The 13,478-nt window shown below is 47.5% G+C and overlaps 1 protein-coding gene across 5 annotated transcripts in view; it reads left to right on the top strand.

Annotated features, from left to right (window-relative positions):
* The window catches only part of GAB3 (GRB2 associated binding protein 3), a 54,644-nt gene that overhangs the window by 36,588 nt on the left and 4,578 nt on the right, over window positions 1–13,478 (top strand). Inside the window, exons 3-9 of one of the 5 annotated variants that reach the window (XM_042876594.1) lie at window positions 3,857–4,073; window positions 4,943–5,412; window positions 7,869–7,921; window positions 8,980–9,265; window positions 10,125–10,206; window positions 11,447–11,549; window positions 12,768–12,881. In XM_042876594.1, the coding sequence (XP_042732528.1) occupies window positions 3,857–4,073; window positions 4,943–5,412; window positions 7,869–7,921; window positions 8,980–9,265; window positions 10,125–10,206; window positions 11,447–11,549; window positions 12,768–12,881 (1,325 nt within the window). Of the gene's footprint in view, window positions 1–3,856; window positions 4,074–4,942; window positions 5,413–7,865; window positions 7,922–8,979; window positions 9,266–10,124; window positions 10,207–11,446; window positions 11,550–12,767; window positions 12,882–13,478 lie in introns of all 5 variants that reach the window. The other 4 variants (XM_042876595.1, XM_042876593.1, XM_042876597.1 and 1 more) reach the window with 4 other exon arrangements.

The raw sequence follows: 13,478 nt of genomic DNA, 5'->3' as shown, positions 1-13,478 counted from the left end.
GCTCTGCAGTGTTCCTGTTAAAAACTGATGTCTTTGCATTAATTTTAGAGACCTGTAGGAAGTCTTTTTGTGCCATTAGAACTTGCAAATTTGAGCTGGTTGCCTTTTATGATAGCAGTCAATGGTCCTTCCAAGCTTGTGGGTAACCAGGGGCCAATAAGGAATCCACTTCCTACTCATCTGCCCTTGTTGAAACTCAGGTGTAGCTCTTGTGTTGCTGCTTTTGCTGCAGTATTATGTGGGTTATAATTTTTACCAATTAGTCTGAAATGATGTCAAGTCTTCTCATGCAAAATAAAGAAAACAAATGTATTTCTTCATCTCAAATGTGCATTCAGACTTCTGGCACAGTACTGAGGATATGCACAGGGAGATAGGATCTGTGGCAGGGGAGCTAAGACTGTATCTGGAATAGATGTATTTTTGCTGGAAAACTTTGTTGTTATTCTGGTGGAGCACAACATTCCCTGCACAATGGCTGCACGTGGGCAGTACTGGCAATATCACACAGTATTATTTCTCTCCAAACGAAGACCACCAGTGTAGGTGTTGATGGACCAAAAGTGACAGCCTTTGCTCTGGCAGGCTGGAAAGCTGGCATCCTTGCTTTCTGCTCTGTTCCTTGAGGCAAATATCCCCCACAGTGCAGAGCATTTGCTTGAGTCATTATAAAGTATGGCATCTGAACCTGCAGCCTGCATCACAGACAGTGCAAACAAAGCTTCCAGGCATGACCTCCGTATCTCTAATGGCAAACAGCTGATTTATCCTGCAGTTCTTGTTGATGTGGTTGGGTCTGGGGTGTGTTCGAGTCAGGCCACAGGGCACGTTCAGATCCTATTCCTGCCCTGTGATTTAAGTCTGCATAGTTCCACAGGCTGCACAGTACATCTCAAAAAGATAATTGCTCCTTTTTTTTTTTTTTGGAAGCACCTAAATCCCCCAAGAGGCTGTAGGTTCAAACAAATTACCCTTAAAAAGTAGCATAAGAAGAAAAAAGCTCTGTTAAATGCCATACACTTTTTTAACATGTATGCTACTGTTACAAAAAATAACAGTCCCTAAAATGAATCATCAAAAACACATGCATTGCAGGAAATTTTAATAAGCTGTTCAGTGTATTAAAATGACTGTCAAAGCCAGTATTATATTATGAAATCAATCACTCTCAATCCTCTCAATCTTTCTCAAAATCTGCTCTGAGGCTGACTCTGAGGCCAATCCCAAACCTAATGCTTTCTCTGCTTAATGCACAGAGTGCAGCAGGGTGTGACTCAGTCCCAAACACCACCCAGTTCTCAACCCTTCCAGCAGCAGGGAAGCCGGACTCCATCAGGCCTTCTTCACCAGTGGCCTCTGGTTTGGCATTTAAGCAGCCAGACCCAGACCAAAGCTATCAGAACCTCTGCTGGCCATGTCAGGAAAATCTTTTAGTCAACATGAGCCGGTGGAGAGGAAGCATGAGCTGCAGCAGCTGTCAGGAAGCACCTGGGCAGGCAGCAGGCACCCAGGCCAGCAGCCGCCCTCACCCCACAGCATTGCTGGATGCGATGTGAGGCTGGCACCATCTCTGGGAGGCACTGCAGGAGGGGGAGCCCCCACTTCATGGTTTGGGATGAGATGAGGTGGCCAGGGAGCTCCATGGCTACCTGACATCTCATACACATACTGAAAGTGGTAGATGCAACGCAGTGTAGCAGCTTCTGATGGGAGAAAGTTGGTTTTCATTTCATTATCATTAGGAAGCCATTCTTTAAAGACTATAGCTGTGCATAAAGTGCTCCCCAGGGCCACACCTTGGCAGGCAGCTCCTAAGCCCAAGAAGGACATTTTGTCTTGGATTTCCTCTTCATTTCTTCCATGGGCTTCAGGTATTGCTCTACAGCCCATGTGAATGCCTTGCCTCCTTCCCTGTGCAGTTCCTTATGATCCCTACTTGAGATGAAGGCAGTTGCTCTGCCTTCTCTGACAGCAGCCAGGACCAAAATTGGGCCTGATGTCCAGTCAGCAGCATCCCCTGAAGCAATTGTTTACCCTGTGTCCCCCTGGGATGCTGGTGCTTGGATAGTAGCATTTCTGGTACTCCATCCAATCCACTGCTCTCTCACCTCTCTGTGGTTCTGGTCACTCTTGCTTGCACCCATATTTGCACATAGCTGAGACCTTCTCCCTTCCTGCTGCTCTCTAATGGTTTCTTTGCTTCTTTTCAACCTTGCCAGGACAGGGGGCTAGTTTGACTCACCAGTGCCTTGGTGCAGCCACTCTGGGCACATCTCAGCCAGCCATGGCAGCGTGCTGGCAGCATGGGAAACCAGAAGCTCTGTTCCCAAAAGGATCACGCTCTCCTCTCAGAAATGCTTTCCCCTTAAGGTCACTGCTTTATTTCCCCCCTCTACTCCGTACAAAACAAGCAGGGCAGTGCCTGGCTCTCGAGTGGAGTCAAGGGGAAGTGTGACTGCTCCTCCCAGGCCTCCTCTGTGGGAGGAAATCCCTCCCAGTACTCCTCAAGGCTGCTCTTCCATGTCAACCATTGCTGCATTTGCACTTCCAGGCAGCCTGGTGTGGGGGATGCTGCGCACAGGGACCCCCCCACTTTCACTGTGTCCTCATGCTGCCATTGCTCAATGATCATTTTGGGGCTGCAGCCTGAAACAAAGCTTTTCCCTCCTGCTATTTCAAGCAGTGGCCCTATATTGATGGACAGAGCATCCTTTGCAGCATCTTTGTCAATGCAAGGCAGAAAATTTGGGGTTATTACCCACCAAAACAGCTATTTTGGCAGATGAAGCCATCTTCTGTCATAGTGGCAAAGAGGGAGACAGGCACCAAACCAATTCTTTGCCTGCTCTCTAGAAAATGGGCATGCATAATTTATTCTCCCCAACTGCTGTCACAGCACAACTTTAATGCATACTGGTTCGGTTACCAGCAGAGCTGGCAGGGAAGGGGACGATCTGTTAGGAGCTGGCTGTGGGTTTCCAAGCCCCTGAAGGCCAGAAAAGAGCAGCCACACAGCAAGCGGGAGGGATGGGGATGGTGCAGATCTGCCATGTGTTGTGCAGCCCGCAGCCTTTCCTGATGGGATAATCTGAGGCTAAACTCTGCAAGTACCAGATGGAGCTCAGGCCTGTTCACTCTCTACGTTAATAATCCAGAATGTCATTAATTTTTCTTGTACATTGTGGGTTTTTTAATTTTTTTAAATACTGGTCAGAAGGTGACGTGAACATGCTTTGCTGAGGTCTCTATGGAGTTAGCCTGATGCATATTTGATCACACTCAGCTTGCAAGACAGCTCCAAGTCCAGTATCTGCAATCTGAGTTACTGCCTGAGCCAGCAGAATGAAAAAGAGAAAAGTTATTTTTCAGCTGGGAAGGCTTCAGCTGTCAGCCCTGCTCCACAAGCATGAAAACTCTTGATCCCTGTGTCTTTCAGATGATCACTGGGGCAAAGAGGGCTGCTGAAGTCACATTGCTGTGAACACCTGTCTAATACTACGCAAATGCTTTGTTCAGGAAGCTTGAATTTAAGCATGTGCATTAGTGCTTTGTAACCTGTGGTTTGCTGCTATGCCATACCTCCAAGTACACAGGGGGAAGCAGCAGCAAGTCAGTGCTGATGGGGAAGAAAAAAGATGACTCCCTCCCCACTTTAAAGGGAAAACACCACTTTCTCCTGCTTCTTTTGGCTTAGAGGAGGATGCAGGCTCTCGCTATGCTGAGGGCTGGGTTGACCTGCTGGGTATCTCACATTTTGCAGTGCAGTGCAGGACCTGGCCCACAGAGGCATGCTCCCTGCCATCAGTTATCATCTCACCCTGCTGCCACTCACCAGGGCTGCTGTTTCCCCTTGCAGGTTCAGTGGAAAGCCTGTCCCACACAACCTCGTCCCCCCAGCCTTCGCCAGCTGCCTCCACCCACACATCCCGCATCGCCGATCCCTCCTTCTCGGTTGACCACACTGCCACCGACGCTTCTGCTGCAGAGGAGACCCCTAGTGAGTCGGAGTCGGTCTTCCTCCCCGACTACCTCTTCCTCTCCAACTGCGAGTCGGGCAAGCTCAGCCACACCAGGTAACTGGGGTCTGTGCACATGTCAGGTTGCAGCCACCGCTGCCTACCCAGCGATACTATAGGGGATAACGGGGCAAACTGGTCCCTGAGTCCTGCAGCTCCAGGGAGGCTTTTGAGACCAACAGGGGGCCATCAGCCTAATCCAGTTTACAAGGTCTCTTTATAGTGAAGGTGAGCAGTCAAGCATCATCTGTTGGTCTTGGCCCATGCAATCTTCCTCCAAGTGCTCTTTCTGCCTGCTGCTGCCCAGGATGCTCCACAAAGCACCCCATGCCCCAGCTCAGGAGGCATACATACCATGGCTGTAGGGAAGGGACAGACTTTGGCTCAAACTGTGCTTTTTGTCATGCAGTATCACTCAGAAGGAAAGAAGTGGTGAAGTCTCAGCAGAACAGTGCTCTCGCTCCTCCCCTTCCTTCTCTGAAAGTTCCTCTGGTTTTTAACTTGGGTTCCTGAAACACGACAGTTGTCTTGCTCTGGGAGCTGCTTCTCCTCTTGCCTGGGAACCAGACTTTGTAGATATAGGTATTTAGTGGATTCTGCAGCATAAAGATTAAAACTTGAGAAGTGGTGGCATGAATGCTTCTTGTGGACACTGAGGGCTTGGTCTCTTCACTGCTGATGCAGGGGATTGAAGCCCAGGGCTGACAGACATGCATTGCTGGGAGGCAAAAATGGGGCATGCACTGGGCCAAGCTCAGGCAGAAAGCAAACAGCATTAAGGGATCAGTGGGCATTTTCCAACTGGGAGTGAAAAGCAGCCCATGGAGCTGCTCCCAGTGGATTGCACCCCCAAGTCCCCACACTCATGCATTCATCCAGTTACAAGGAGAAAAGGCAATGCCGGTCCTGCTCTGTGCCCCACACAGGTGTGACAGCTGGTCCAACTCAGACAGATCGCTGGAGCAGACCTCATCAGATGATGTTTTCATCGACTCTCTGCAGTCCCAGCCCTCCTTGTACCTCGTGCAGCCATCCGGCACCATGCACCAGGATGGGGCCCCGCTGGCAAACCCCGGTGTGGTGCCCAGGAGCACGGACATGAGTGGGACAGCCAGCGACTTGTCCTCCTCTCCACTGCTGGGGACACCGCTGACACCAACCTTTCCAATGGAGCAGAGCCAAAGCACGCTGCCCTATGGCGTGAGCCAGTTGGACGTGCTCTCCAACACACCCCCGCCACGGCCCCCCAAGCCCACCCACTTCTTGGACAGGCGAGGGGATGAGGCAGGTGGTGGGGTGCTACAGAATGGCCACGCGGGGACCTGCCGTGCTCCAGTGGCGCTGGTGCCCAGGAGAATCTCCCTGTCCAGCCTAGACAACATGAGGAACTGGAAAGGTGAGTGCAAAACTGCATCCCAAAGGGTTTGCTCCAAACCAGTTTGCAAGCAGTGTTCTGACCTATCTACCAGTGTATTCAGTTCTTGTCCCTCTCTCTGCCTCTGAAGGTCAAAATGTGGGCTTGTACAGGAGAAATGTCTTTGTGGCTGTGCTGCTCAGAGTCCTCTCAGTAAAAGCAGCAGTCTTTCCACATGCTTAAAGAACAGGAAGCCAGGGAGATGCTGGGGGTGGGATGTAATCCTGGCTGAACCAGGGTAATTGTGTCCTTCAGCAAATCCCCTCTGTCCTTGCATTGCTTTCTGGCTAACCTGAAAACTTACTGCAGAGCTAGACTGCTGCAAAGCAAGCTCAGGTTCCTGGTGAGGTGCATTTCCACTTGTTCTTAAAATACAGTCATTTCAAAATAACATTTCAAAATAACCCGGAACATACAGATCTCAAAGTCCAGCACACACAGTATATGAGAGTTTTATTCTGTGGAGCCACAGAACAAAGAAGAGCAGCTGAAATACCTAGCTGGAAAGCATCACTTATTTTGGAATGACACGTCTTTTTGGATGACAAAGAAAATGCAGGGCTTTATGGATAAGTGTCCTCCAGCCCCCTGTAGGAATCATCGAGTCATTAAGTTTGGAAAAGACCACTAGGATCATCTAGTCCAGCACACTCAGTGTCTGGGGCCGTTAGATCTTGCCCTTGAAGCTCAAGCACTAGAGCAAGGACACCTCTGCCCCAGGCTGTTTATCAGTGTACAAACAATTCTTGGAAGGTTTTTGCAGAAACACCCATCAGTGGAAATGCTGTTCTTCATTATCTGTTACGTCTGCTTGCTCTCTGAAAAACATTACTTCTGCTTCCACGCATACACTGCTCTGACACCAGCAGCATGCTTGAGATGGTTAACGTTTCTCCATCACAGTTTATGCCAAAATGCTGTTAAGAGGATTAAGTGCCCAAATGTCATGCTCTGCTACCATGCTGCAAGGTTATCTCTGCCTGACAGGGGGCAGCAATGAATTAATAAGTGCTGCTATTTTTTTTTTTCTTCTCCTGAGTGCAGCTGAAAGTATTTGAAAGGTTAAATTCTGAAATAAAATGTGCTTCACAGAGAAAGATCTGAAAAAGAAATAGGGAGAAAGCAGCTGCTCCTTATGGGCTCCTGCAGTTTAGTTCATTTTTTTGCCTTTGGTAACCTGTAAATGCTGAGCTGCTGTTAGTCAACCTGCTACAAAGGCAACATGTGCAGGCAGAGCACCTATGTTGTGGCACCTGCTGGTGCCTGAATGCCTTTTTGCCAAAATAACTAAATACAGTCAGTGTCTGCTGATCCAAATCCATCTGTGCCCACACTAACCTTGCTGCTTAGCATTTCTGCCACCATTGGCATTGCCCCGTGCCCCACTGCAGTGCAGCACTGATGTCTCCTAGGCAGGGAAGGGTGCAGGCTCATGATGCTCCTGCCCAAGGACTCTGTAGAGCACAGAAAAACAGTTTTCTGTAAGGAAGATCATTTTCCAGAATAGGATGGTAGATGTATGCACAGGTAGAATTATATATGCCTGTGTGTGCACGTGTATATGTATATATTCAAATACATGTGGTAGGTAGGAGTGACAGCACTTCTGTTTCCTCCAAATCTCTCTGTTTCTATTTTCTGTCCTTGAAAACAAAGTGTAACAGTCTTCCATTTTTTAGAGTGAAATCTCACCACACAGAGAGGAAACCTCCCAGCATTTCCCTCCACTATACATTCTACACACTGAACAACATTCTTTTTCACCTTTTCCTTAAAAAATGAAGTTGACCTACACTAAGACAATCCAGGCAAGGGACACTGTGACCAGCAGCCTTCTCTCTGGCTGTTTGTCCTCCACCAGCACAAGGCACGTGCATCGCATCAACATTTCTGGGTGGCAGAGATAATTTCTCCCCTGTATTATGTTTGTTCACACAGCTTCAGTACAACACATGCTTCCTGGCACCTCATGCCCTAGGCACCTAAGTGGCTTTCTGAACAATAACAAAATAATCTTCCATCCAGTCCAGTTATGATGGGTGTTATATGATAGATGGGCAATAGAGGGTGTTGGTGCAGGTGTTGGAGAGCAGGTGTTGGGTTTAAGCATTGGTCTGCTTGGTTGCTTGCTCTGCACACCAGTCTTTCTGCCCAGCAAACTGATTGTGTCTATGGGAAGGTCATTTACAGCAGAATTACATGTGAGTAATTTCCTTGGTTTCATCATGCCTAAAGCAGCTGTAATTGTTCTTGAAACATTACCAAGTTAGTCCTGCTCCTACATATCATCGAATTTCCTTGTTTAGGGTAAACAGGAGGAGTTCTGCAATCTCTGTGTAGCCGTGGTTATTTTAAAGCCATATGCTTTATTCTGGAATGAGCTCCATGAGGTTGCTCTGGCTTGCCATATTTTTAATCACTTTTTTTCCTTGCAGCAGACATGGAAGGCAGTTCTTTAAGAAGTCGGGACAAGAGACTTAGCTTGAATTTGGTAAGTACTCTGCATAAATTCAAACACAGGTGCATGACAGACTTCCAGATGTGAGTCATTTCATATCCTGATAGACAGTCACTTCTCTCCTGTGCTCAGCAATTTAGAAAATGGAGGAAGCCCTTGGCCTTGGACAATTTCTGTGTCACTTCTTTGAGGCCAAGGAGAGGGGAAGGTCACAACATGGAGAACCTGCTTTTAAGGCAGACAAAGGCAGGTCTGCTGTGAAGGACAGCAGTAACTCTAGAATGAACCTGTTGACCACAAGCACCTGAGAAAACTGCTGCTCTCTTGAAAAAAAAGAGGTCTAAAGAAGCCTATCATTTCCTGATCCCAAGGAACATCTCTTCTCAGGACATAGGGAAGTCTCTGCCTCAAAGTGATTCAGAACTCTGCAAGCCCAAAGGTCCTGCCTCAGCTTTTGACAGACGTGGGTTACGTGTAGCACCATCAGGCATCATGCAGCCAGCCTTCTGCTTGGCGCTGAACACTGTTTTCTGAGTGGGAGTTCCTTTGCTGCTCATCTGCAAGCCCTGGTGGTGTGCAGCTGATGCCTGCCTCCCTTTGAAAGCTTGCAGCGTTGATGATCCTCTCTCCTCAATGCTCAGCCAGCACCAGCCTGCATGAAATGAATCTCTAGCGTTTGTTCCCAGCTGTCAGAAATAACTTGTATGTCTGTGCCTTTGCTCTCTTAGCTCCTACATTTGCAAAAATCTGGTTGATCAGGTGTTCTCCTTTTGAATGTTTTCATATAAAAGGGCCTCCTTCATGTCATAGGACAGAATTGCTGCTGGAAAAGGCAAATGCAGCCTTGCTGAAGTCAAAGTATTGAACCTACTGAAATTACCCATAAATTTGCTCTTACTTTCCAGCAATGAGTGGCTGAGCTCAGCTGTGACACGAGCTCCACTTCTGGCATGAGCATCTGAACATGTGTGTTTCTCCTGTCCTTCCAGCTCACACTTCTCGCTGAGGTCTCGCCAAGACCTCTCAGTTTGCTCAGAGCAAGCTGTTTGTTCACCAGCATTTCTCTCTCCTTTCCTCCCTCACCACTGAAGCCCTGCCCCTTCTCCCCGCTCTACTCGACGGCTGTGGATGGAGCAGAAGACAACTATGTGCCCATGCGCCCCAGCACCTCTCCCTCAGCACCCGGCTCCGACTGCTCCCCTGATGGCTACATCCCCATGAGCCCCAGCTCGGCAACCTTCACCTTCCCTGTAGTCAACACTGAAAAAGTCACCAGCCCCTTACCTGAGCTGCCCTCCGACCTGGAGCCGCCCCCAGTGAACCGAGACCTCAAGCCTCGCAGGAAATGTAAGGCCAGACTTAAAGAGCAACCACTAGGCAAGTGCCCTGATAGAGGGGACACAGGAGGCCTCCTCTGGGAGTGGCCCTGGTACATTTCATTTGTGTTAGTATAGTGCAGGAGTGTGCATCGACTCTGCAAATGGCCACGTGGGTGTAGTTTGGGAGACAGGAGGCTAAACTTCTGCCTCACCAGCTGCCCTGCCCCCTAAGAGCAGGACAGCCAAACACTCAAATCCCCACACCTGATGTGGACTTTTGGTTAAATCTTCCTTAAAGTTTCCTTCGTGCTTCTCATGGCACTTCCAAAATTTGAGTTGCATTTTCAGAGGATATACTGGGGACAAAATTTAGCTCTGCAGAGAAGAAATTGCTGAATCCGAGTTTGTATTTAAGCACTTTGGGCTACAGATCCAGAGTTGCTCAGAAATTTGTTGAAGAAATGCTACATGAAGCAGGGAGAGAAATTTAGAGTGCTGCCAGAAAGCAGAGCAAGCTCAGCTTCTTTCTTAGAGGGTTTTGAGAACTGGGTGGAAAAGGTACCCTAGTGTGAGGTGTGGTCCTCTCCACATGTAGCACCTTTGGGTTTAGAAGAGAGCCCAGAGCCTTGACCTGAAGGTGAACTGGGTTCTCCTTGCTGAGGCATGGACAGGGGTCTTGTAGGGCATTTGTTTTCCTGATGCCTGTTGTATTTATTCTGTTGGTTTTGGACTAATGAGAGACTTTGCTTTCCTGCACTGACTGAAGCAGTCACCTGTTACTGATTTCTATCAATTAAGTTTTGTGAAATACTCTGTTAGTTTCTTAGCGTTATTAAAAATTTGCATTTTCCTAATCAACCCATGCTTTTTGTGAGTCTTGCTCTTGCAAATGTAGCTCCTTTTGTATCTCTTCATAGCACGGCCACCTCCTTTGGACTTGAGAAACCTCTCCACAATCCGAGAGCATGCTGCTGTGACCAGGATGTGGACTGTGCCTTAGTAAGTCAACGTGAAACCCATTGCTCCAATCTTTCAAGCATTAACACTGTGGAATGGAATTAAAAATAACTGATCACATTCCTTGAGATACAGTTTCCAGGCGAAGTCCACAAACCAGAATTTCACAGGGTTCCTTCCAACATCCCCCAGGCTTTTACTGTCTCTAAAAGTCGATGCTCCCTGTCAATCCAGGTAGCTCCAGTGAGCTGAGCATCATGCAGTGCTGCCAGGAGGGATGTGGGTTGGGCATCTTGCCAGATTAGTGTTTGCTCAAAACTCATTGTCTTTTGAAGGTTCCTTTTGAAAAGACCAGAGCTAACCTGTACTCTGAAGTGCTTGTTGTGATGGCTAAACTTCAACTTCAGGGAATTCATGAGCTGGGGAAGTCAGGGCGAGATGCCTGGGGGAAAGCCTGGCCTACCAATCCCAATCCCCAGCCCAACCCTTCAAAGCTGGTAACCCCTCAGCTGCCTGCCACAGTCTGTCTGAGGGAGAACCAGTAGCCTCCCTTCCCAGCATTCCTGCCAGAGTGCCACAGTTAATGAGTGCTGACACAGTGCAGAGTCCTGAAGGATAATGAGCTCAGAGGGAGTTTGCATGTTTTGCATTAACAAAACTAAAAAAGGACTATATCCGGAACTAATAAAGCAGAAGGAATTGCACTGTTCATGCTGCATGAAGTAGCCATCCAGTTCCCTAGTAACTAACCCCATTGTGCCAGCCTGCAGTAATTCACTCATGATATACCTCTGACAGCAATGTTAGTGAAGAGATTTCCCTGAACAAGGGCTGAGTTGCAGCCATCTCTACACACAGACAGCATGTGTTTACATGGTGCTCAGAGCCAGCCAAGTCCCTCTGCATTCCCCTCCAGTAGCTAATTAATTTGTGTTAATCTCCAAGAAGCGGGTAGCCGCACAACAAACTGCCCCACTGGCACTTGTTATCCAAACAAACGTTCTCTGTTTGTGCCCCTTGATGGAGGATGGCTACAATATTTTATGCTTTCTGTCATAGCAGAGATGGTAAACATTCATTAAAAAATAAAATGAAATCAACCAAGACACTTACAAGATTATAACACTTTTTCCTGAACTAAGGAATATTTTTGGACATCCTTTCCATAAAGGCTGCAGCGTTAGTGTGAGTTTATTCACCATATGGACTGTGTCAGGTTTTGGCTTCATTTCAGAGCATCTGTAAGATGCTTCCTTAACCTCTCCTGTGTTTTTCTTCATAGCAATCGAATGAGCTTTATCTCACCAGAAAGAGACGGTATTAATTCAGCAAGAATATTTGCCAATTCAGTTTCCGGAGAAGAGGAAGAAAGTTACATTCATATGGTAATCTTCATTTTCACACAGCCATCCTTTGCTTTATTCTGTGCTGTCACACTGATGGAGAATGTAGAAGTTTGTTTTCTAAGAAAAAAATGTTGAGGAGATTTGTCCTTTGCCTTCTGTTTTAACAAAAATGATGAAACGGTTTTAAACCAAAGACAGTGGGACCAATTTACAGAGAGATAAGGGGAGCCCTTCTTCTGCTCTGCAGAACTCAGCTGTTTGCCCACGAATGTTGCTGAGCAGTTCCAAGAGATCACAGGGATCAGCCATATTTACATGAGAACTCACTAAGGCAAAGGCAAATTAAATCTTTTCGCCTTTCAAAAGTGTGCCCTGCAAAATCTCCAAGGAAATGACAGAAAGCCGTTAGCGCACTTCCTAAAGAAACACACCAAATATTGTGCAGAAACAGAACGCCCATTGCAGTCTCCTATTGCTTCTGCTTTGGCTGGTGGCACTAACCCCACTTCCCATCCCACGAGAGAAGAACATCTGGCTTTGTGGCTTCCTTTTCTTCATTCACTCTCTAGCCATATCTTGCAAAAGACCAGAACCTCAGTTTCCTTTGAGTTTTGGGTAGAAATTCATCTCAAATCCCTCATTCTGAGCCACTGTTTACACATTTGGCTCCAGAGCTAAAGCCCGACAGCAAAGGCTCTTCAAATACATTGCAAAACTGACCACAGAAGACTTAAACAGTCATCTCAAATTTTAACCCACATCTTTACTAGATCATAACCTGCTCGAAAGTTCCAGGTGTAACTGCTGCCCTTTTGATTTTTCCAGTCAGTTAAAACTCTCCACGTGATTGTCATCGTCTGTTCATTCTCTGACGCTCTCAGTTGCTAGATTTGGAAGAGTTACCCCCACGATGGTTCAGATGGCACCCCTGCAAACCTGAACCTTCCAGGGTCTTGGGGTGAGAAGCTGAGCTCCCTCCTGAGAATACTGCCTAAATCAGAATGAAATTCAGCATGATTTGCTTGCTTTGCTATAATTACCAGGAGGAAAAGGCACTCTCCATTCCCTCATGGCATGTGACAGCTAATCAGCAGTACCCTTCAGTTAGTCACCAGATGCACCTTTGGCACAGACTGCCCTGTGGGTGCTGGCTGTCCTCCTTTGTGCTGTCGAGAGAGCCTCTGCTTCCAAGGTTGTCCTGCTTCCTCCTGGGATCGTATTTTATGAGCATTAAAAGTTTCTCTTCTTTCCTGACAGGAGCACAGACAGGCAACATCTCCATACAGTGGTGCTTTTCCATGGACAAGGAAATCTAACCTTGATTACTTAGCATTGGATTTTAATTCTGCTTCCCCATCCCCTGTACAGAAGGTATGAGTCCCTGCGAAGAACCCCAAACCTCCTCACTCTGTATCTACTGGGAGGAAAACAAGATCTAGAGCCTGCCAGGTGCCCTAGGGATGTACAGCAGTGAGGGCTTGTGGGCAGGTTTGTTTGGTGCTTGCAGGATCTCTGCATGCTCTCCCATTTTCACTGTGTCTCCACAAACCCTTTCCTGCTAGTTTTCCCCCAAATCTCTTTGCAGTAACAACTTTACAGCCTATGATATATTCACCAGGTAAAACTGTACCATCTCTCATAACACAGCAAAATGTGCATCCTACTCTTGCATCTCTGAAAACATTATAATTTCTTTAGCAATGCTGAGAAAATGCAGTCCTTGTTCCAGAGAGCTTACAGCCTGCCCAGGTGATGAGCAGTACCACTGCAACCAAAGAATACTGTGTGTTTGGGAAGTTTTGTGTCAACTAGCACTGCTGGAGGCAAAAGACTTAGCCCACTGAAACCTTTTTAAATGAAAACCATCCCTCTGGTTAGAGTGCAGGCAGGTTATCCCAGCAGCAGGACTGCTGGCTTGATGAGGATGGTAATCTGCATGAAAATAGCCCGGACAGCCATTTTCCTCAC

This window comes from Lagopus leucura, unplaced genomic scaffold, assembly GCF_019238085.1.
Source record: "Lagopus leucura isolate 7727_CA_CO unplaced genomic scaffold, USGS_WTPT01 Super-Scaffold_100016, whole genome shotgun sequence".
Classification (NCBI taxonomy): domain Eukaryota; kingdom Metazoa; phylum Chordata; class Aves; order Galliformes; family Phasianidae; genus Lagopus; species Lagopus leucura.
Note: the sequence above shows the minus strand (reverse complement) of the source record. Positions and strands in the feature narration are given on the sequence as shown.